The following is a 24,845-nucleotide window of genomic DNA, read 5'->3' as shown; positions in this document are numbered from 1 at the left end:
TTGGTCAATATTAAATGTTTGAATTTATTTGGTACAGATCATTTGAAATTGCCATCATCATCAATATCCAAAATGACCAATATACAGTCTTTAGGGTTGATGAACTACATTTCAAAATCAATAGATGTAAGTGTAAAAAATCTACCATGTTTGAGAAAGTTGGGAGTCATTTCAATCAACTTTTGTGACAATGAAGAGTTTAACGCCTATGCTAATTTAAGAGCATTCTGGACAAAGGTTATGTATTCAAAAAATAATTGCCCAAATTCATCTGTCATATCATTATGTCTCTTTTGTGCATTCGCTTGATGCCTATCCTTAAAAAGTGTTGTCTTAAGCGGTATTGATTGGGCTAACAAAGCAGTGACACTTCTATAAGATATCAATGAGTTCATTATAATAGTGATCATTAGACATGAACAAACGTACTTAAGTTGTGTGATTTAAGCTCCTTTAGTCATCTTGGAATTAAATTTTTTTAAAAAAACTAAATTATGTAGCATAGCACAACTCAGATCATGTCTTTTAAATAACCTTTTATTAATTTTTAAGTTAATTAAGTGACAAAAGCATTAAAAATGAGTTTGAAAAAAGATTTTCTTTTAATAAAAATAATTAAGAAAATAATAAAATAAAGGGAAAATTAATCTTTTGGTCCCTATAGTTTTTACTCATTTATAACTCAGTCCCTATACTTTGACTCGGTGCAACTCAGTCCCTTTAGTTTTTACTTAGTTGTAACTCAGTCCTTGAAGTTTGACTCGCTGCAACTCGATCCCTATAGTTTTAACCATTTTATAATTTAGTCCCTCCTTTTATTATATATATAATTTTATTTTTAAAAAACACAAGGACTAAATTATAAAATAGATAAAACTATAGGGACCGAGTTGTAGCGAATCAAACTTCAATGACTGAGTTACAACCGAGTTAAAACTAGAGGGATTGAGTTGCACCGAGCCAAAGTATAGGGATTAAGTTACAAATGAGTAAAAACTACAGGGACCAAAAGATTAATTTTCCCTAAAATAAATCTAAACTACAATTTTTTGTCTTCTTAATAAAATAGAGAATAAAAACGTAAATTTGGATCTAAGGAAATTAATGATGACAATGCTTCTTGAAAATGACAGCTATCCTTGCTTGATTATTAAAAAAAAAAAAAGAGGAGTTAAAAATGTACCAAATCAAAATATAATCCCAAACATGATTTGAGTCAAGTGAACTTAACAATTGATTACTCTAAACGTTAAATAATAATTAATTATTAAAGCACCTTCGAAAACTATTTGATATGCAATTTAAATTAAGTTAATAAAATTTGTTTTCCTAATAATGAATGCTCACAGAGACATCCAAATGCAGTACAATTCAACAATATGCCAAATAAAACAATTTCAATGCAACTGCAAATACCTAACTGACAAAAATTATAATATATAATCTCAATAAATAACAAGATTCCTAATATAGGAAAAATCCAACAAGCTCGAGAGAAATAACTGGAAATTAAATATTCTTATAATTGAAATTCCAAGCTCAAGCTACTCATCCATCTCCAAGAAACATAATGATATTAGCCTCTCGTGGCTCTAAAAGCATCCACAACATGTTTGAAGTACAAGGAGTCCATAGAAGCCAAGTTGAACAACTGGGTATGGAAGAATTTATGCAATTAAACAAAAACCAGTGAAGGCCAAAAGTGGTGGTAAAGGACGCTATTAGTTAAAAGAGAAAATAATTATGCTAATGGAGAGGTAGGGAGCAGCGTGGTGAGGAGATAAAGGCTCGTCTTCTTTCTTGCTAAGAGAGAAGACAGAATATGCTGAGGATTGAAAATTAGTACCAGCTTGGTTCTCTTTTTGTGTAGCATGATGAAATTAAAAGTAATACCCTAATTTTTTTCCCCTAAAAATGGTGTGTTTTGATTGATTTGCTTTATTTATCTTTTTTTTTATTTACTTTTATTCCAGTTTTTCAATTCTTTTTTTAAGACCTACAAAATAAATTGAGATGATATAATATCATAAAGACCCAAAATCAAATATTTAAAAGCAAATATAAAATTATGACAAAATTTTCTTTTTAAACTATATTTTGATGCAATCAATATTTAATTCAAACTAATCACATTAAATACAAATTAGCGCATTTGAATTGATAACAATTCTCAAAATAAAATATAATTACTTGTTAAAATATGAATTTATCATCATTTTTATGCTGGAGGATAAATTAGACTTTGATATTAATTGATGTAAGACAAACACATTTCTGATACCAATTAATATAGGATGAGCTAAGCTCTGATACCAAATGATCCAATAAAATGGGGAAGGTAAGAGGGAGGGAAGAGAAGTGAAAGAGAGGGTACTCAAGGAGATGAAAGAAAATATGGCATAAACTTGCATGAATTTGATAGAATTGTTAAAGAATGAAAATCAGAAAGAAAATCTTAAATGGAAAATGATGACACATCTAATTACTCTAAACTTTTCACATTGTTTTTAGATTATAATTATTATCTCAAATGGAACCTAGATGGTTTTTACAGCAACATGCATACTCCTAAAATATTTTATTTTACTTAGACTAACATCAATCATTTGCGTAAGTCTGTATCAAACTTGAAAAGTCTCATTTGTATTATTACTTTCGAGATGTAAACAAATTGAGCTACATTATCAGTTTTAGTAAACTTGCTATACTACTAACAGAGTTAGACCTTTTTTTTCTTGCCATAACTGAAACACTATGTGACTTGGAATAGTTTTTCAATCTTGAATGTTTGAATTTATCTAATATAGATAATTTGAAAATGTTATTGTTAGCAACATCTAAAATGACCCATCTATAGTTTCTTAAGTTAATAAACTGCATCCCAAAATTAATAGATGTGATAGTGAAGAGTTTAATGCTTAAATTAAGAGTTTTCTATAAAAAATCATGTATTAAAAAATTATCTAAGTTCAGCTATGTCATACAATTTTGTTATTCACTTCAAGAAGTTTACTCCTTAAAAAAAGTTGTTTTAAGTGGTGTTAATTTGGAAAATAGAGTAATGGTACTTTTAGAAGATATCAATGAGTTAATTACAAGTAAAAATAATCAATGGAAAAAGACATCATATATATGTCATGCTTTATGATGTAAAACAAATTAGGTTCTGATACCAATTGATATAGAATAAACTTTTTCTACTAATCAAAATGAGATTAACAACACTTTATTAATAAGTCAACTTTCTAACAACTCTTTATATTCCCGTTTATAAGTCACTTTGTAAAATCTATCAAGCAATTATTTTTGTTTTCAAAATAATGCCTTAATATGGATATTGTCTGCTTATGATGGATAAAGATTGAGAGAGATTAATATAATTGGGCATAAAATTTATTGCATTCCTTTAAACACAATTTTCAAAAAATTAATAATTATAAGTACAGCAATTGATTTAGCTAATTTTCTTTATTTAAATTAGTTGATAGTTATTTGTAAATAAGAAATGAAATACTCTAATATTATTTGCGAGTCACTTTTAACATGTTATATCAAAACTTAAAAAAAAACTTAAATTTCATTAATTATATTTTAAACTTTAATCACTTTTAGATTTTAACCATATTTTTTTCGAATTTAAACCCCCTCCTTCGTAGAAAGAGGAGACCCATACACCCCCACTCAGCCATGTGGGGTATAGAATCCATGACCTCCTCTATGCGAGGAGACATGAGGTGCCAATTGAGATATAAAATATACACTCTATTCCAAAAGTACAAAGCTTACATAATAAATAAATAATACTAATTATACATTCATATAAAAAAGATTTAATGATAACTTATAAGTAAAATTAAAAAAATTCTTTATCTAGCTTACAAATAGCAGAAGTATATTTTTTTTACTTGTATCTTCAGAGATTGGATGCAGTTTTTTCCCCCCTTCAAATGGTTCCTTGGGACACAAACGCTTATGGTTCCAAGCGAATCTTCCTGTTACTTATCCGCATGCTATAGTGAAATTCCTTGTCTGGAGAGTTTGATCACATTCCTCTATGTAAGCATCACTACCAATATTGAAATCAGTTGGTGGAAGTGACTACCATATTGGCAGCACACGGATAGCACACATTTGAAAAGATTAAACATTAAATTTAAACATAATAATGCATAACTATACAAAAGAAAATAAAAAAGGAGAAGATTACGACACCATGAAGATATCACTAAACTTCCAAATTGTGAGCCCGATAAGAATGTGTTGGTCTGAAGGCAATCATACGTCCGAGATGTTAATTTTTCTTCTTCCCTGTTGCTTCTAAAGATCCATTCTGCTCTGTAAAGGCACATCAGGAAAATTATATACGAACAACATCCTGGAGGCAGTCATAGAAGTGAGAGATCTGAATCTTCTCTTTGCCAGAATATATGGCTTCTGCAGATCCACCATGCTCTCCTTGGGCAGCCATCTCAATCAACATGTATAGCTTCTTGATAGGCATCTAAGAAAATACAAATGGAGCATAAGCAGGGTTGGAGACAGTGCCAAAACAAGTATGCCCCCGGGGGGGAACAAAAGAAAAGAGAGCAACAAGCAAAAGGACTCCATTTGCGGCTAAAGAGAAAAAAATCAAAAGAAAATTCCAAACTTCCAAATGTCCCGTTCTTCTAATAAAGCAGAATTGGTAACAAAGGTGAAGCTTTTGCTTCATTGTAATACAAAATAATTGGATTTCTCCTGCCGTCAAGCAAAATAAGAGATCATTGAGCCGATGGAGAGCAAAGAGGTGATTAAGCTTACATCATTCAAGGCCTCTGCTGCGGCATCCATATCTTCATCGGCAAAAACATTCAGCTGCCGTAGCACCTGAATTAAGTAGTAAAAAGAGAAAATCACAAACTATGGTCAAGTTACAGTAATATAAAAACGCTATAATATTTGGCCTTTTTAATTTATGATACACCTCAAGTCATTCACGCAAGCATATGTTGACTAGTACAAAAGCATATGTTGCCATTTGTTGAGAAAAAGAACAAAATTCAACATAAATCATCCTTTAAATCAAGCCACTGATTTTCTTTTGACAACAGAAAATGATATCGTAAAACCATGACAAAGAACAGGTTAAATTTTCTAAAACAGAAACCTTCATAATGCATTATCAGTACCGTGTAAGTAGTTAAGAGAAACGATAAAACATTACAACGTCAACAACAAAAATTGTATACCTTCTTTGCATCATTTGTGCTCAACGTAGGAACATGGTAAGTAACAGAGAAAGTGTCACAAAATCCAATTGAGTCCAAGAAAACCAACTCACTTGTCGTACCAATAACCAGCAGTGTTTTACCCTGGCAATATGGTTTATATAAGAGCAACAGAAAGTTAAAATTGACTTAATCAACACTTGACGGGTATGATTCAAAACTGAGTTCAAATGGTAAATTGGACAGTACGGGTCTGACAAGAAAATGGTAGCCAGAATTAAAAGGCACTAACAATCATGAAAAACCTTAAGAGGTACTGACATTTTAGCAAAGTCAGTTTGAAGCACCCCCAAAGTAAAGGATTTAAGTGTCTTTGTGTGGTTATAGTATCACCATAAAAAAGTCAATTTCAGTGTTATGTATACGATTATTATGTCAGTAGTATATTTTGAATAGTATCCCTTCCTTTTCTTTCCAACTGTTGATCACACCACTTGCTTTACATGGTGTCAATGGGACCAGCATGAATCCCAGCCCTAGCCAACTACCACCCTGAAAGAACCAATAAACTAAAAGACAAGGGTTCCCTTCATGTACTTCAGAAAGGTTTCTCGTTCATTTATTGAATACCAGTCTATAAAGGTAGTGTCTATAATTTAAGAGAACTTGATGCTGAGAATTTGATGGGTCCCAACTCATTTTTGCCACCAAAATTCACAAAAGGAAACATAAGGGATTGTACGATTAATAAGCAAATAAAGGATCCAAAAGTTGATATACAAAAAGGCCAGAAAAGGGGAGGAGAGTGATGAAGAGGCAGAAGGGAGTAGTTAAAGAATTGTTGACCGGTAGATAAAGAGAAAAGCTGAGGAGAAATTTTGTCAGATGATGTTGGAGAGAGATAACCTCTCAAAGTCGGCAAGCCAGTAATATTCTTGAAGTTCTACTTCTTAATTGTTTTGTTGGTAGTGTGTGTTTGTGTCATAAGAAGTCCTTCTGCCCATCTTCTTTGCCAGTGTTCTGAAACTGTATTTCATAACTTTGCTGTATCAGTTATTTCTAACATCTGTGCGGTTATAATTTTGTAACAGAGGCATCTCAATGGCCTTTGCATCATTGTGCGTTTGCAAGGGAGTTTTGGTCTGAGTAAGGGTGTTGTAATTGGATGTAATTTTGAATCAGTACTGCTTCTTCAATTATAGTCATTCTTTCATGAGCACATTTTTCAGGTAGAATTTGTCAAGGTCCTTGCAGAATTGATTGTTGCAATATGGTGTTATGGTTTAATGTTCGAATTAAAATTTTATAGCAAAATAGGGGCCAACTTTTATGGGGTTGATAGTGCCTGCTGTGATATCAAATAATATTTGTATGGCAGCCATATAAAGAACCTTGGATGTCTATCTTCATTTCACGTGAATTACAACTTGGGTAAATCTATCAGACCAATTCCGTTTCCTCAATTCCAAGAGATAAAGCTTGACAGTGGGAAGTGCTTATTCAAGCGCAGAGTTAAATAAAGAATTGTGCAAATGCGTCCAGGAAGAAGGATTTTTTTTTTGAAGGAGGAAGTGTCTCTTTCAATGTTAAATAGACTATTTGTAAAGTAGTCGGGATAGTTCCCAAGTTTTTTTTTTTTGGGGGGGGGGGGTAATTTGGGAAGCTTAACCCTTGTAGCCATGGATTGAAGCCTAGAGAAGTGGGGCTAAGAGTTTTCAGTAATTTTCCCTACTCTTTTATCTTATACATTCTCTTTATTAAAATTTTATAACCTCACTGATTCATTTTTTTAAAAATCGAATTCATTAGAATTTTCCCTTCCTTCTATTCCCCTCCAACCAAACAGGAGAAGAGCCTTCAAGCCACAAGGGCTTTGTCAATTCCCAAGGTAATTTTAGTTCCAAGTAGTTATGGCAGTTTCATACAGGAGTCTGTTATGTCTCTAATTGGCTATTATGGGCTTTACCATCTTGAAGAACACAATGGAAGAAGTAGTAAAGTTCAGAGTTTATTGTCTTCCTCCTTTCAGCCCAAAAACGTCAGCTCAAATAAAGATCAGATTTACCTTCATCACCATGGTCTTAGTCGTCCTTCTTTGATGCATAGGACAATGTTCCAAAACACTATCAGGGGCCAGCCATTCTAACAATAAGATATATTGCGCATATTATTAACAGATTTCCTATCCGGGTGCTTAGATCTAAGAGCCCTATACAAAATCTCACCAATGTTCCCAAATTTGAATATCTCATTCCTAGAATATTTGGGTGTGTTGCATTTGTGCAAGTGCATTCTCAACAAAGGACCAAACTTGATCCTTAGGCTCTCACATGTGTGTTTGTTAGGTATTCCTCCACCTAAAAAGGGTACAAATATTGTCATCATCCTTTTCAAAAACATCTTTGTTTTAGCCGCTGCACCTTTGATCAATCTGAACCTTATTTCAATTCTCCTCTTCAAAAGGAGGGTTCTCTTAGTGATGATCTGGGCAATGACCTCTTCCTTACTGACTTCCAACTTCATCATGTGACTCATCAAAAGCTCAACCAACTCTCAACCACCACTTGTCCACATCATGTTCTCTCAAAGAGAAGGCATCTCAACTAGTGCGGGTTCAATCATCTAATCCTGCACCCATGCAATCATTTGAACCCACTCCTGAAAATATTGAGGCAACTACCACTTCTCCTCTTGATTCTCCTCAGAAAAGGAACTCAAAGGTGTATTAAATGACCTTTATATCCATTGTAGTTCTCACAAGAAGTTCTCTTGCAGCCACAGAACATTTCTCACCAATCTACAGGCCATTCCACTACCTAAAACTTTATCAGAGACATTAGGTGGTGATAATAGGGTCAAAGAAAAGAAGGTTGCAATAAAAGCACTGGAGAATACCAAAACACAGGATCAAGTTCAATTATCGAAGGGAAAGAAGCCCACCGGATGTAGATGGGTCTCCACTGCCAAATATCACTCTAACAGCACCCTTAAAACGGTATGAAGTTTGGGAGGATGCTCTGCTATCTTTGGTTACTAATCACAAATGAAAATTTACTGCAATTTGATGTGAAAAATACCATTTCGCAGGATAATTTATGGGAGATACATATGGAGGTTCCACTTGGTTTTGGCTCCAAACTTGGAAAAGCACTCTATGGCTTGAAACATATGGCAAGGGCATTGTTGGTAGATTTATGAAAGCAGTGGTAGATTTACGAAATGATAATATCAGAGCAAGAGTAGGTGTAGCATCCATCAAAGAGAAAATAATTGAACATCATTTGAGGTGATTTGGGCATGTGCAGAGAAGGCTATTAGAGATGCCAATGAAGAGGGTAGATCAAACAATTTGGAGTCTTTTTAAAAGGGGCAAAGGAAGACCGAGGAGGATGCTCAAAAAGGTCATTGAACATGACTTTTTGGTTAACAACATATCTAAAGATCTGGTTGTTGATAGAGCATAATCATGTCATACTATCTATGTAGCCTCTCTCACTTAGTGGAATAAGCTTGTTGTCCTTGCTGCTATAAGGCTAGTAAGAGTGTTCATGAGGCTCAAAAGACTGCAATGCCCACTTGAGCTTGGTGAAATTATGCCCAACTAGGCTTTGAAAAAGCAGCCCAAACAATAAAGAGGAATTTTCAAGTACGGCCAAATATCAGGCAGGGCAAGGTATGCTACCCTGGCCAGAGTATATATAATTATATTTAATATATAATATACATATATTCATTATATATAATTATATTTAATATATAAACACACATGTAATATTCATATATGACCGAATTATATATTTTAAGATTTAAATTGTTGATATATTTGATTATGGATTTTGTTTGAAAACCTATCATGTTGTGTTTGATTATATAATAATTATAAGGAGATATAAAATGATAAATAGATATATAAATTTGTAGTGTATTGTTTATATTTCTTCTCTTAAAATATTCTAAATTGTGAAATTATAAAATACATTTAAAAATCAAAATATTATTTATTAGGTTTCGTGAAAACCTTCACATAATATGAACAACGCATCAGTGCATCATCACTTTCCCTGCCCTACCCTGCCTTGCCCAGCCATGAATAACTTGAGCTTTCACCAAGCAGGGCTAAGCAGCGGGCTCCAAAATGCAGCCTATTGATCATTTAAGCTGGGCATCAGGCAAGAGTCATGCCCCGCCCAGCCCTATCTATGTGCAGTCCTAATGGCTAGCATAGGATACAAGTGGAGAGAAGATGATCACAACTCTTCATCAAACACCCAATTTCAAGGGAAGTAACAATAATACTTATCTCTATATTGATGATATCAATCACATGAGAGGACTTGGAGGGAATCACCTCTCTATGAAGACAAGTGGCAAAAGAATTTGAAATCAAAGATTTAGGAAGGTTCAAATACTTATTGAGCATAGAAGTTGGTCACTCCAAGCATGGCATCTTTATATCTCAACTCACATATCCTTGATCTCCTAGAAGAGGGAAAGCAGGTTGTTGTAAACTAGTGGACACACCAATAAAACAAAATCATAGACTTTGTAAATCTCTAAGAAATAATACTATTGACAAAGAGTCTTATCAGAAGCTTTTGGAAAACTTTTATATCTTGGGCACTAGACCTAACATGGCATATGCAATGAGTGTGACGGGCCTATTATGCTCAATCCTAAAGGGTCACATTTAACAGCACTGCATTGAATACTTCAATACTTGGCACTCTAGAAAAAAGAATTTTATTTAAAGGGTTAAAGTGCAATTTTAACAGCAAAGTTCACCCTAAGGGGCACTGGGCACCATAATGTTTACTTGGGTGCAAAACTATATACGAAGTTGTCAAAAGGGGGCACTTGGTACCAGGTTGTTAACATCCGTTAGTTTACTGTCAGAGGGGACCACGAAATCAGTTTTAAGGTACATTTTTAACAACAAAGTTTACATCAAGGTGCCCATGAAGTTTACTTGGATGCAAAAATACACATGAACTTTCTAAAAAGAAAAAAATAACAAAATTCTTTAACTTCCATAAACGTTTATTAATTTAATTCTTTTGGGTCCCACCAAATGCTACATTTTCTCTTCCTCCATTTCCACTTCCAAGTCGATCCATCTTTCTCTCATCATAGTCAACACGCACACTCTTTTTGTCATGTTATTTTCTCAGCCTCCAAGTCTTTTATATGTATTTACACAGAACAACACCTTTCTCTTCTAAGATATGAGGTTCATTGTTTGTACCCAAGTACTACTTCTAGTCCTTAATATAGGACGTAATAAACTAATTTGAGAAGATTAAAAAAAGTTAAATAAATTACTTTAAAGTATTATATATATCATTTTTCTCCAAATTAATTTGCTTAGCTTATAAACTAATATATAATCAAACGATATGTATAAATATTTTAGAGAGATCATATACTATATGCTATATTTAAGTAATTGTTTTATTTCTTTAATTTTTTTTTTCCAAATTTGTCCATTGTACTAAGGAGAAGGAGAAGTAGGAATGAGTAGAGAAAAAAAATGATATTTAGTGGGACCCAAAAAAAAATTAATGGACATTTATAGGAGTATGAGAATTTTGTTATTTTTTTCCCTTTTAGAAAGGTCATGTATATTTTTGCACTGAAGAAAACTTCATGGTGCCTAATGTCCCTTAGGTTAAACTTTGTTGTTAAAAATATAACTTAAAACTAACTTCATGGGCCTCTCTAACGGTAAACTAACGGACATTAACGGCGTGGTGCCAGATGCCCCCTTTTGATAACTTCGTGTATATTTTTGTACCTAAATAAACTTTATGGTACCTAATACCTCTTAGGATAAACTTTGTTGTTAAAATTACACCTTAACTCTTATTTAAATTAGGTGAAATGTTGACACTTGAGCCATACACTGATGCAGATCATACCAAATTTCTAGATGATACGAGATCTACAACAAGCTAGTGTACTTTTCTTGGCACATATCTCATCACTTGGAGAAGCAAGAAGTAGAATATGGTGGTTAGATCTAGGCATAGACCAAGTATAGAGCCATTTCACCAAGGATATGCAAGTTGTTACGGATAAAGATAATTTTAAATGACTTGAATGTCAAATGGGAAGGCCGAATGAAACTTTATTGTGACAAGTCAACTATCAATATTGTTCACAATCCAGTTCAACATGACTGAACAAAGCACATTGAAGTTAACCGCACTTTATCGAAAAGAAGCTGGAAAGAGGTCTAATTTGCACTCCCTTTGTCCCTCTTGGTAACCAATTGGTAGATATTCTTACAAAATAATTGTCCGGCATTCCTTTTAGATTGTTATTTTCCAGGAATCTCATAAGTTCCCACGCCAAAATTAAGTCTTCACCAGCTTCCCACCATGCCCTAAATCTGGCCTTGACTGATAGCTTTATTCCTAATATATGATAATCCCCAGCATCATCATTGACCATATCATGCCCTAATATCCTCTTCCCATTCTTCACTATTAAGCTAGGCTAGTACAAATTGTGGTTGTACCTGCACTTGTAATGGCCTTGTTCTCAACCTAATTTATTATTATAAAGAAAAGCAAAAAACCTGGCCAAGTAAGTCAGTGATCCCGCCCATATTATTCTTTCTAACTTCGCTAGCATCCCTTTCCTCCCCTTGCTATCCCTAAATAAGTCAAGGATAAATAGAAACCTTTGGAGGAAGCCGTTTAAGAAAGACCAATAATGTCTGTGAAATTAAATTTGAAAACTGCGGACCAATGGGCACATACTGCAATAACCTGCATAAATACTGAACCAATGTCACACACTTACCCCGGGGGAGGGGGGGACATTATTATGCATGTAAAAGAATGGTTAAAACGTTTGCCTCTCAATGTCATCAAGAACAATGACACTCAATGGTGACTTGTATGCATCTTCGAACACCTGCGTGGACAAACAGAAGGAATTTGAATTTATTATTTTAAAAAACCAGCTAGGCATTACAAACCTAAATCACTTTTGAAGATATAACGTCCCAGAGATAAATCAAATAGGACAAGTATAAAACAAAAGTTGAAGAAAGATTAGAGAAGCTTTCTATTACAGGAAGTGCTTAATTTTTGAGAAATTATATGAACTCAATAGACACCACAAGACTCCATAATCCATATCACATTCATGGTAAACCTTGATAATCTGTGCACATTTAGTGCTCTCATGTAATCCAATCATTGATTCAGCAGAAACCTGACCAATTATAGTACAGAAGATCAAAATCAGAAACAAGTTAAACTTAATTTTAAGTGGACATCTCTATAAAAGGAGAAAACTTACTATTTTCACATATGGGAAATCACTGTCAACACCAACAGTAGCTGCAAGTGCTGTTTTGCCACTGTAACAAGCAGGGTATATTCAGAAACTTTCCATTAGCAATGGCAAATGAAGAAATAACCGTAGCAGATGCAAATGAAGATATAAATTCACATGCCTGCCACTAGTACCCTCAAGAAGACAGGTGATAAGTGGGCTTCCTCTACTCACTTTCACTTGCTCTGCTACTAACATAGCCCTTTGATAAATGTGCTTATGCCGATCACCACAGTCTACAATGCCATGGACTCTAGAAATCAAATGACAAAATGAGTTTCTAGGCTGCGAATATGTCTAAATTTAAACAGCAATATTGGTGAACAAATCTTCGAATTTCAATATATTATTAAATACAGTTTGGAAATAACTAAAACATCAATGAAACATCTGAGGTGTAAAAATACAAGTAAAACTATCCAACTGAGTTACATAAAGTATCATCCCAGAACCTTTCAAGTCATAACGTTATTTGGTGTTCCACATTCAAAGAAAGTGCAAGGTTTGCACATCCAAATGAAGAGGGGGGAAAAAAGAAAAAGAGGAAGTAGAGTCCACATCCAAATGAAGCAACATATTTATCAATGCTTCAGAGAAGGTGGGAGATGTTAAATCTTGTATATCATCCTACAATCTTATTGACATATCATGACAGTAGCAACTTGACTCTAGAAAGGCAAAATAACAATCCCAAAATATCACTGCTCAAGAATCGCCTTTTCCCTAAACATTTTCAACTAAAAAATCTAAAACAAACTGGCAAAGAAAAATCAGTAATATACTGTCATTCTCGCTGAGGAACCACGCTGCCATATTATTCAAATCATACAGCCCAACAACTTATTTCTCATAGCTACACTCAATATATGTAAAATGTATGGACAAGTAACGGGTTAGAATTAAAATAATCACATATTTTCATCGTTAGTAAATATAATAACACTAATATGCCCATTTCTAAGAACTCTAAAGTCTTGTAATTAAAATCATTACCTGCATCTTTGAAGGTTATCAGTGGAAGCTCCAAATGCGGGAACAACTTCTTGGAGTGCATTCAAAAAGTCCTCCATCGTTACCTTGATATTTTCTTCCTCAACTTGCTTGGTGAGATCATCTAGACTTAGTTGTCTATTTAAAGCAAATGAGACTGCACTTTTCACCACACCTTCAAGTTCTGCACCGCTGTAATTTTTTGTTCGGGCAGCTACACAAGACAATAACAAGCAAATTCACATGACATCCAATGATAGATTCATCAAGTCAGTTTCAGTTCATATCACTTGATTATTTCTTGTCTAGACGAAATGATTTATGCATTCTGACATCAAAAGTGTTTTTTGTTTCTCTAGTATTTCCACGAATCAATGGAAACCTCATCAGAATAACTGATTTGTGATTATGAATAACATCCTATTCAGTTTTTCTTCATAGGAGGCGCATGTTAAACATTTGTGGTAGTGGGATTTCTATAATCTAACCAAACAAAGAATGAAAGCAGACTAATGCGATATTCTAACAGTAACAGTCCCCTCCTAGCACAAAAGGGTCATTTCTACAGGCGTATGTTTGTGATAAAAATAAAAACAGTCTTAGGCATTTATTCAACAATTGAAGCATTTGGTTTTAAATAACTTTAACTTGAAAATTCCTGGAAAATCGATTCTATACAAAGGCGGCTTTTACTGAATCAACTAATATTTGAATCAAAAGTTTTCATATGTCTCCTCTCTCCCTCTCCCTCGCTCTTTGTGTGTGTGTATACAGAGAGAGAGAGAGAGAGTAAATTACTAAATTACACTAACAACCCAGCTATTTTACCTAAATTACAAAAGCTTCTAAATTTTGAAAATGTATGTAAACCTCCTATAAATTAAAATGTATATTGCACAAATCTTCTTTTTATATTTGAGATTTCATTTCCATCCACCAAACCATTAGTCGAGTGTTAAGTTTGAATCTTCCTTTTTGACCAAAATATCCCTCTATAGCATAATAATTGCTTAAAAATTTAGATTTGCCAAAAAAAATAATTTCCATACAACCAAAAAAATAATTCTAATACATATATTTTCATACATTCTAATATTTTGTAAACTTCATTAACTTTGATTGTGTTATAAAATTGTATAATTTTAATTTTTCATTACATTCATTAAAACTTATTTATTTAGGTTTCTTTTAAATGGATAAGAACCTATTTCAAACGCATAATATAATATAAATGATGCAAGTTTGAGAGATTATACAAAACATTTAAATTTATGATTTAAAATTTTTAAACACATTTTTTGGTGAAAACATTTCGTAACACATTTAGTCAAGTATATATTTACTAAAAGGATTAATCAAATTTTTAACCAAGTTTTTTATGTCCACATTAACTAAATTACTTAAGCTTATGTTCTGGTATGATGAAAACATTGAACAAACATAGAATTAAAAATTAAAATTACGGAAACAGAAAAGAAAACTCTTAAACTTATCAAAAACAATTTTAGCCAAAATTAGGAATCTAGTAAGATGATGGGTAAATTAATAAATAAAATTTATTTTAATATAAAAACTTAATTAAAAAATATTTTTGAGAATATTCTTAACAGAATTATTGGTTTGGACTAAAGTATATATTTTTAAAAATAGATGAAAGGTCCGTGTAATTAAGGCAAAACGAGAGAGGCTAGGAAATTTTACTCGTATATACACAGGCACACATGCACTCCACTCTACATTCCAAAAAAACTTACCCACTTTCATCAACCAATATTTGGTATTGAAAGTTAAAACTAATTTAAAAGCAAATTTTAGACAAAGTATAATTTGAAATCAACTGAAATTTACATAAAACTAGATATGGGTCATATGGTATATCTAAAAAAAGGGTATGGGTCACATGTATTGTATAGAGTCTAATAAATGAACAGCAATGTTCATGATTTACGAATAGTATAGTTTTCTATGCATTATACATAAAGGAAAAATTAATCTCTTAGTCCTTCAACTTCTGACTTACTCATGACTCAGTCCCTCAACTACGACTCAGTGCGACTCAGTCTTTAAAATTTTGACTCGCCTATAACTCAATCCCTTATCTTTCTATTTTTTACATTATGATCCTTGTCATCTATAACTCATCCCCCACGCAAAAGTTTACCTCCAACTCAGCTCCACATGGCATGTAATCTTACTTCTCCATCTCCTTCGCACGCTCTATATTAGTTTTCTCAGAATGAACTTGCATCCAATTCCCAGATCCAAGCAAAAGCCAACAACTAAAACAGTAAGCAATGCCCATTGAATCTGCTTTCTACTCGGTGCCATGAAATCAATGCACCCCCACATAAGCCAACTGGATTTTGAGTTGAAAAAAAAAAAAGCCCTCGAACCAAAAGAGATCTTGTCCACGTAAGTGAAAGTAGGAGGTGAGCTGAGAACCACTTTTGCAAGTGGCTTGGATGGTAATTTAACAACTTATGGTAAGAAGAGAATAGTAATGGCGACTATGATTCCGAAGGTTATGAAATCCATTTTAGTAAAGAAGAGATATTTTGAAGAAATTAGTTATTTTTTTAATTCTCCATTGTTTCATGATTCTCAGGGTCAGCGACCTCCATAGGCTAATTTGCCAAAGCTTGCACTGAAGCTCGCCTAGCGTCAAGCCGAGAATCAATAACAAGCCGCTTCAGGCTAACCCATAAAGTCAATTTCTTCATCTTCCACTGCTCCTTCCTTTTGCAATTCCTCCTACTCTGTTTCTTCACTGGATTGAAAAGCAGAGTACGAACAGAATATGCGAAGGAGTTGGCGAGGCAAGATTGCATGCCACGTGGAGCTGAGTTGGAGGTAAACTTTTGCCATGTAAGATGAGTTATAGATGACAAGTATCATAATATAAAAAATAAAAAGATAAGAGACTGAGTTATAAGTGAGTTAGAAGTTCAAAAACTGAGTCACACCTAGTCATAGTTGAAGGACTAAATTATAAGTGAATTAAAAGTTGAAAGACTAAAAGGTTAATTTTCCCATATATAAATATTGACATTGATGGTTAACAAGCTAGCAACAATGTAATGTTTTTAACATGCCAAACTCTCCCTTAGAGAACATCTAAAGAAACTGGTCATAAAATATTATAAGACAAGCAGGTTGGTTATATGGATTGCACAACGTCATTGTGTTCTATCAACAACCTAAACCCTCAACCAAATCTCATTAAATATTATAAGAAAAAAGGTTAAATATCCCTCAAGAAAATCATTTTGCTAATGCAAGCTTGCGGTTCAAGCATGTAATTAATTGGTTAATTTCATCAAATAAGTAGTAATGTAAAACTAATCACATACCAAGCTCTTGAAGATTCACATCAGAAGTGAGGAAAGAGTTCTCTTTCATCTTGTTAGTATGAGTTTGAAGAATTTGCAATCGGCCATTTTCATCAGGAAGGCTTATCTCAATCTGTACTTCTAGTCGACCCGGTCTACATCACATATAGCAAATGATAGACAATTAGAATAAAATAAATACGCACAGAGCTGCTCCAAAAGTCAATCACAAGCTGATACACAAAGGAAGTGTTAGCAAACTATTAAAAAATAGTACTTTGTTAGAAGAGTTAAAAAAAAGTTATATGAGAAAGAATAAGTGTCAAGTTATTTGAGCATAAAAAACCTTATTGTAATGCCCTAATACTGCTATGAAAAGGGACCTCAGTGTATAGTTCTCTTCTATCAAATGATTTAAGGTTACTACAAAACTTATTCTATTGTTATGGCTTGCATTGATAATCAGTATCTAATCAGTCTCTCAAACCAATGGAAAAGGAAAAACGGTTCAGATAACTAATTCAAGAGATTGAGCAAAAACCCACTCAAATGAGAGTAGAGATGATACAAACGAAGGAAGACATTAGCAGATTAAGAAGTTGCATGGAGAAAATGAAGAACTTGTCAACAAACACGACATCAAAGGTTGGGGCAATTGTGATCCAGTTCCAATGGCAACACGAGCAAAATGAATGGAATGCTAGCATAAAACAATAACAACACAAACAAAATTAATCTGCATGTCTCTATGGGTTCACCTGATTTTAATCAGGTCCCTATAGTCTCTCTCTCTCTCTCTCTCTAAAAATAAGGTCCTTATAATTTCATCAGTTTTTAATCAGGTTATTAGGTCCTCACAGTTTCACGTTTTTAATCAGCTCCTTGTAGTTTTTTTTCCCTTTTATCTGTCACTTAAAATATGAGGACCTAATTAAAAACAAGTGAAACTATACAGACCAAATGAAAAAATTACAGGGACCTAATAAAGAGAAAAGGAACTACACAGACCTAATAAATATATATATTTATATATATAAGGACATAAGTAAAAACAGGTGAAGCTACAAGGACCGTCAAAAAAGGGGCAAAAAAAAAATTTGCAAGGACGTGATTGAAAAAGGATGAAACTACAGGGACCTACAAATTAATTTTCCCTTGTATCTATGAAAAAAAAAAAGGAGATAAAACTATAAAGACCTACAAATTTAAGTTCCCTCGTATTTATTAGGAAACTTGTATATATTGTTATACTGATGCCTTTGAATATTACAAGATACATATTCATTGCCCTCTGCTCTGAGAATGACCTTAAAAGAGCTTTATCAAGCATGTCTTTTCTGTTGGTCATTCCAATAAGCAAAACATTATTCAGTGATTCCACACCATCTATCTGAAAACAAAGAAAAATATTTATTAAATGTATTGATAACTATGAATGAAAAATTTTGACAATTCAATTATTTTAAATTATTAGGAAAACATTCAAGATCTTTACTGACCTTAGTAAGAAGTTGATTCACGATACTATCATGAACTCCGGTACCATCCCTAGTTGAACCACTTGACTGCAGAAGAAATGGATACTTATTTATCGTATCAAACAATTGAATCACAACATAACATCAAAACAAGTCAGAACAAAATGCAAAACTTTTAATGTCCCAAATCAAAATGTTACAATCATGTTCCCAGCATTACAACTCAAGCAAATGCAGAGCGGCCAAGCCAATGAATCAAAGTCTTTTCTCTTGTCAAGCACATTACTAACTAACAAAACATTGATAACAATACAGAATAGCTTCACCACAGTTAAAATATAAGAATTCCATTGCACAAGACTAGCTCACATATACTACGTATTGGGGAGAAACAAAAAATTGACAACACCAACAATATGAATCAAAAAACATAAATGTCATTGATTTAAAATGTTAAAAAACAAAATTACCTTACAAATAGCATCAATTTCATCAAAAATGATGACATGCAAATCACTTTCATACCCGACAAATTAAATAAAGGTTCCCTGGATCAATGATGATTACAAATAACTCCTTATAGGTATATGTAATGTGTAGAAAGTCCTTACCCTTGGTCCTCTGATCTTGTTCAGCATCAGCAAAGAGGTCCCTCACATTCTTTTCAGTTTCACCAACAAATTTGCTCAAGACCTTAGGGCCATTGACAATCTAGTACAGCCACAAGTCACACCAAAAAAGAAGTAGTTCCATCAGCCTCAAAAAATAATATCAACCAACAATAATAAAGTGAAATGGCAATTTAAATGTTTCAAGATTTAAACATTAATCAAACATGTCAATTAGGAATTGAGGGGAAAAGTGAAGACAGTATCAACACTTGAGACACAAGTAGAAATTCAGTCGATCACCAAAAGAAGGGGGAGGGGCTAGAAAGTCAGTCATTACTCATGTGATTCACCTTCAACAACATTTACAGGAGAACCTATTCTCAATCATAGTAAGAATTCAGATGTTTTAGGGAAGCAAAAGGGTGGAAACATTACTCTCTTGATTAAATCAAAGGGTCATAGAACCTCAGAAAAGAAGTGATCAGATATTTTCATATCAAGCATAGATTTAAAATCAACAACAATCTTACCCCAAAAAAAAAAACAAAGAAAGAAAGAAAATAAAAACAATAATAAGCAGTCAAAACCTAAAAACTAAAATTGAGCGCACACTTTGATAAATAATAAAGAGATTAAAAGATACCAAATGAAAAGCTAAGCAATGTAATCACTAGCCCACTTATGGTTTATTTTTGATAGCACACATGTTGATAGCACACATGATGGATTTTTATAGATACACAAGTATATGATGCAACTTCAAAATCTCCAGGTTTATTTTAACAAATTTACAAACCTTTGGCTCCTTGCCATTCAAAATTTTTCCTAGTTGACGTGCCATTAGAGTTTTTCCGGTACCAGGAGGCCCAGAAAGCAGCATTCCCTTCACATGCTTGATCCCTAGCCTGAAACCTCAAATACTTTTAGGAATCAGAACACAGAATATCATAAGCCAGAAGATTAGGTGAGTTATGATATTACTTGGATGTCACATAAGGAGGGAAAACACGAGAAGCAAAAGCTCTTCGAAATATATCTGCAAACTCAGCACTCAGACCTCCAATACCCAGAGACTGAAGATCAAACTCCTTCTGCTTAAAAATGTTGCTAGTGGCAGCCTCACGCTGATTGACAATCTGCAAAACATGGTATGAATCATGGTATGAATCAAGAAACTTGTCCAAATATAACTATAATCAGTATGGTGCAATTAAGAAGAAAATAAATGCCTCAACTGTCATTATTTTCTTAGCAAAGTATAGCCTAATATTTCATCTGAATCATGCATTTTTACAAACTGATGGTAAGGGAAAGGAAAAATAACGATTTAAGTAAAATAAATGCCTAAAATTTTAGGCATCATTCATGTTTCAACACTTCAACCATGTACTACTTGCAAACTAGATAATCAAGTTCTTTGAGAAAGAATGCATTATAACAATTATCAATACTAAATAAGTAGATTTTTCTTTCTAATGGCACGAAGACATTACTAAAAAGTTTTTGGCATGGCCATTCTGGCAGGAAAGGAGTCCATAAATTCATCATATTACACTTAATGACCGGGGGGGAGGGGGAAGAAAAGGGAAACTACAATTTATAAGCAGTAAGAATAAATTAGATAAACAATGTGAAAAAAAAAATAATGTGTCAATTGCAGATGGTAAATTTGCCTTAATTCCACTGTCACGTGATGCTTCAAAAATAATGTATGTGTCATCGGAAATCATCCCTCGTTCAAGAGAAGTCTGCTTCTCTTGGTCCTCAACAACAGCTTGACTGACCGTAAAGTTATAATTATTTCCATGGTACTCAAATAATACTTTCTGCCCAGCTGTCATAACCTGCAATTAATAAGATCCACATTCCAAAACTAAAACAAATGAGCCATAACAATTAAATGAAAAAGGACTGATACAGTTGTTAGACCAAATGATCTTAATATAAGTTTTGATAATGACAAATAGGAAACGAGTTAATAATATTAATAACTTGGGAAAAAAGTTTTTTAAATGAGTTTCAATTATGTTGTTCAATTGTATTGGTATGGAATAATAAATGTGGAACAAATATATCACCATTTTGATATTTCATGTTTAATGTTTCGTAGATACAATGATCACAAGAGGAATTTATTCATTATATAAAACTTTAATATGTGCTTAATTGAATCATATTTCTCTCTAAGTCATGTTATTTAATTTATCATATATCCAACTCATTCTAATTGTTATATGCATATAAATTGGATATATAAGTTGTAAGAATTCCACAAGCATGGTAAACCATTTTTTGTATTGTACTGCACGCCATCATGTCAAGCATATTGATAAATGTAAAATGTAAAATGGAATGACTACTTGGCTTGTAAGTCAATATCTTCAATATAGATTTGTCCAAGAAAGGAAGATTGAGCATTGAAGTGAAGCGAATGGAACATCAACATCATGCTTTGCTCAAGGACAAATCAAGTATAAAGGTTAGAAAAGGATGCTCCAAGAATCGAAGATCTAAGCTGGAAATTCAAAAGATTGGATGCATCAAGATAGCACTTGGCCTCAAATAGGTATATCCATCTCAGGATAGGAATGTATTTATGAAACTCAATGGCTTAAGCTTGCATTTACTGTTGCCTCATGATAGTTTGGTCTTCAAAACATAAGATAAGTGAAGAAATTAGCAAAGCAATTGACGACTTAGTCTCAATTTTGTTCCTTTAAGCAAGTCGATACATATAGGAGAGATTAATAGGGTAAATCAACAATGAAATCAGGAATTCCACCTACGAGATGTATACAAAATTTTTATTCTTTAATTTAAAGGGGCAAGCACTAATAGCTTAAAATTACAAGCAAAACAAAACCTGCGACCTTCCACTTACAGGGAAGTTTCATGCCACTAGGCTACAAAGCCATTGGCACTATTTACAGGATTTTGAGATGCTTAAAAGGAACCCCAAGAAAGGGATTATTCTTCAAAAGAAGTGAACAACCCAATGTAGCAAGTTACAAATGTACATCTGGGTTGTGGGATAGTGTGCTTAAAATATGTTCCATCAAAGAAGCAAGTTGCATATTTCCTTACCAAGGGACTTCTAAGAGACACTGTTGATGACAGTATAAGCAAAATGAACATGATCAATATCCATGATCCAGCTTGAGGGGGAGTGTGCGAATATGCTATCATTTATTATTCGGTTTTATGTTAGTATTTCTTAGTTTTATTAGAAATCATTAGAGATTTTATTACCTTGTCTCCCTCTTGGTGTATATACTGAGATGTAATGTGCCATTTAGAAATAAGAAAAAGGAATTTTCCCTCTCAAGTTCACGGTATTGTACCTTAGGTTGAGGCAACCTAGTACTCGGAGTCAGAGGAGCAAGAAAGAGAATATGCTGTCTGGAGTGTGGTAAAAGCTGAGTTTAAAACAGTAACCCATGAAATCTGAGGCTTGTGGTCTCATTCAAAAATTGATTTTGTTCCAATCCAGAGGAATCAATAGAAAATACACATCCCTTATGATACACCAAATCTGGCTTGGTTATTGATAGAGTGAATAGATTCGCCATTTCCTAAAATCTCTCTATTGATTCAAAATTGTGGTGTTACGTGTATCCCCTTGTTCCAGTCATGGAATAGATGAAATAAATCAATAAATGGATTTTTGTTCAAGAATGAAATTTTATTAGAACTGTCCAGTTCATCCTTCAGAACCCTATCACATCCTAGTTACAAGTACTTCTCAAAGTACTGCATATTGGTGTGGAATTGCCTATTAAGCTCTATTCTAATAGTAAGGTAAGCCATAAGCATATCTCATTCTCCATTTCAACTTGATAGAACAAAACTTGTTGAAGTGAATACACATTTCATCAAGGAAAAGAATTCAAAAGTGGAGCAGTGTGTCCAGTATATGTTCTATCGAAGAAGCAAGCTGCTAATGTACTCACCAAGGAACTTTGAAGAGAGAATTTTAATGAATGCGTAAGCAAGTTGGAAATGATCATTATCTATTATCCAACTTGGGAGAAGTGGAGGAATATCTTTGTTTTATTGTAAATATTCTCTAACTTCGGGTAGCATTTGTTTTCTTGTATTTTCCCTATGCATGTATATATAAATAAGCCTGTCATCCAGCAACCATATACAAGTTTAACAACTAAAATGCATATATAACACCAATTTGTTTGATCGGTAATCAATAAATGATAACTAAGCCACTGACCAAGTCACCAAAGCTAGCCAACTAACAGGCATAATTAACCTGCTAAAAGATGCCACCTGGTTTATAAATCTCTTTTTAAGTTGCTTGGACAGGAGAACAGCATCAATCTACAAAACACAGCATCAGAATGATAATGATAAAGCTGATAGAATAAAAACGGTACCTTCAACAATGAATTATTAAAATATGTACTTGTTCACTTCTGCTGCCCTTTTTAATGAAGTCCAGCTCAAGTGTTAACACCGCAAGGTTGAAGTTGTCTGGTGGGATGAATCTAAAATCATAGGATAGATCAGAAACTGAAAAACTGAGCAGCAGAAACTGATTTATACTGCACACAGATATGGATTCAGCAGCAGAAACTTTGACACACCGACGTTGAATGGAGTTAAGTGCTATATGGCCATTACGTATGCTCTCATGAGCAGTATAAATCAGTTAAGGCCACAAAGAAGTTTATTGAGAACTAATTCACAAACCCATTAAACAAAGTAAACATCCAATTTAAACTCACACTGGCATTATAAAAATTGATGCTAGGCCTAGTTATTCGACCCAATTTTCAGTTAGCAGCCAATAAATAATGGAAGACGTAAAACTGTTATGGAATTTCTGCAAAATCGAAAAGGATATGCGAGAGAAAAGACAAAGGAATCGCCAACCAAAGCCAGGAAGACGTTTCTATAACCAGAGACAGCGAACTTCTGAAGATCAGAAGGGGAGCAGAAGGCAAGTTTAGTGAGGGTGAGGTCCTGCAAAGGCGTGTTGGTGACGATCATGGATGTCGAAGTGGAGGAAGCAAAGCCGAACCGACCCGCCATTTTTCATGAACACTTGATGAGTCTAAGATCTGCTAAATTGAAGCTTTTTAAACTTGAAGAAGAAGAAGAAATTGAGAAATGGCAGAGCCTTGTGGTTATATATTGTAAATATGGATTTGTATTATTTTCAAAGTGTAAAAGCAATCAGCAGAGTGCCCAGAGAAATGTTCAGTTCTCAACTCAAATCTTCAGCTAGAACTAGGATTGTAGCGCTGGCCGTTGAGTCCTCGACTCGTAGTCAAGAACTTGTCTCCGAATAGTTTGACCGATCTTCTTTTTTTTTTTTAACCAAATTTGACAGATATCTATGCTAAGTAATAAAAATCAATTTTAGCCTAAAATAAATATATGTTATGAATATTATTCACATACCATTATAACTATCAATGTACCTAATAAAATTTGTAACATATCATACTATTCACAAAATTATAGATATCAAATATATAAAATAAAATTTCAGGTCAAAAATAGATATATATATATATATATAAATAAAAGGGAAAATCCCAAAAAAGGTCCTTGGAATATAGGAAATACCAGATTCGGTCCTTAAATTTCGAAAATGACAGAATGGGTCATTGACCCAATCTGTCATTTGTGAAATTCAGGTGAATTGACAATTTTGCCCTCATTTATTCATTCACTACAATGATTCAAGGAATCACTATAATAGTTTAGGTGTTACCTAGATTCATATAGCGAATAACTATTCACTTTTTCATAGTCAGGTGTCTTGTTATTAACTACAACTAATGTTGTAATCACTAGAACAATGTAAGCATTACCTAGATTTGTATAGAGAATAACTACTCATTTTTTCATAGTCAAGTATCTTAT

The 24,845-nt window shown here is 33.4% G+C and overlaps 1 protein-coding gene across 1 annotated transcript; it reads right to left on the bottom strand.

Moving 5' to 3' along the window:
* Positions 1–3,930: 3,930 nt before the first annotated feature.
* On the bottom strand, positions 3,931–24,164 carry LOC114754627 (vesicle-fusing ATPase-like). Its single transcript, XM_028943421.1, has 20 exons — positions 23,847–24,164; positions 23,377–23,458; positions 23,224–23,291; positions 20,633–20,803; positions 19,941–20,095; positions 19,756–19,864; positions 18,957–19,059; positions 18,819–18,871; positions 18,370–18,435; positions 18,178–18,260; positions 16,892–17,025; positions 13,545–13,755; positions 12,673–12,804; positions 12,516–12,576; positions 12,369–12,428; positions 12,067–12,125; positions 11,890–11,977; positions 5,229–5,351; positions 4,801–4,866; positions 3,931–4,501 (listed from the first exon to the last, which is right to left on the bottom strand). Exons 4-20 carry the CDS (start codon positions 20,798–20,800, stop codon positions 4,358–4,360), a joined length of 1,815 nt encoding a protein of 604 aa, XP_028799254.1. The 5' UTR covers positions 20,801–20,803; positions 23,224–23,291; positions 23,377–23,458; positions 23,847–24,164; the 3' UTR covers positions 3,931–4,357.
* Between the last annotated feature and the right edge of the window lie 681 nt (positions 24,165–24,845).

The sequence above is a fragment of the Neltuma alba genome, unplaced genomic scaffold (genome assembly GCF_004799145.2).
Source record: "Neltuma alba isolate B1F8T4 unplaced genomic scaffold, ASM479914v2 tig00010174_pilon, whole genome shotgun sequence".
NCBI lineage: Eukaryota > Viridiplantae > Streptophyta > Magnoliopsida > Fabales > Fabaceae > Neltuma > Neltuma alba.
The sequence above is the reverse complement of the archived record's forward strand: the minus strand, read 5'-3'. Positions and strand labels throughout refer to the sequence as shown.

What these genes read in the sequence shown, in the direction of transcription:
- LOC114754627 (XM_028943421.1), bottom strand. Translation starts at nt 20,800, where the DNA reads ATGACAGCTGGGCAGAAAGTATTATTTGAGTACCATGGAAATAATTAT. An exon ending in TGTGAATCTTCAAGAGCTTG is followed by an intron (nt 13,756 to 16,891) that starts GTATGTGATTAG and finishes TGTCTTGTGTAG; the next exon opens with CTGCCCGAACAAAAAATTAC. An exon ending in AATGTGCACAGATTATCAAG is followed by an intron (nt 12,126 to 12,368) that starts GTTTACCATGAA and finishes TTGTCCACGCAG; the next exon opens with GTGTTCGAAGATGCATACAA.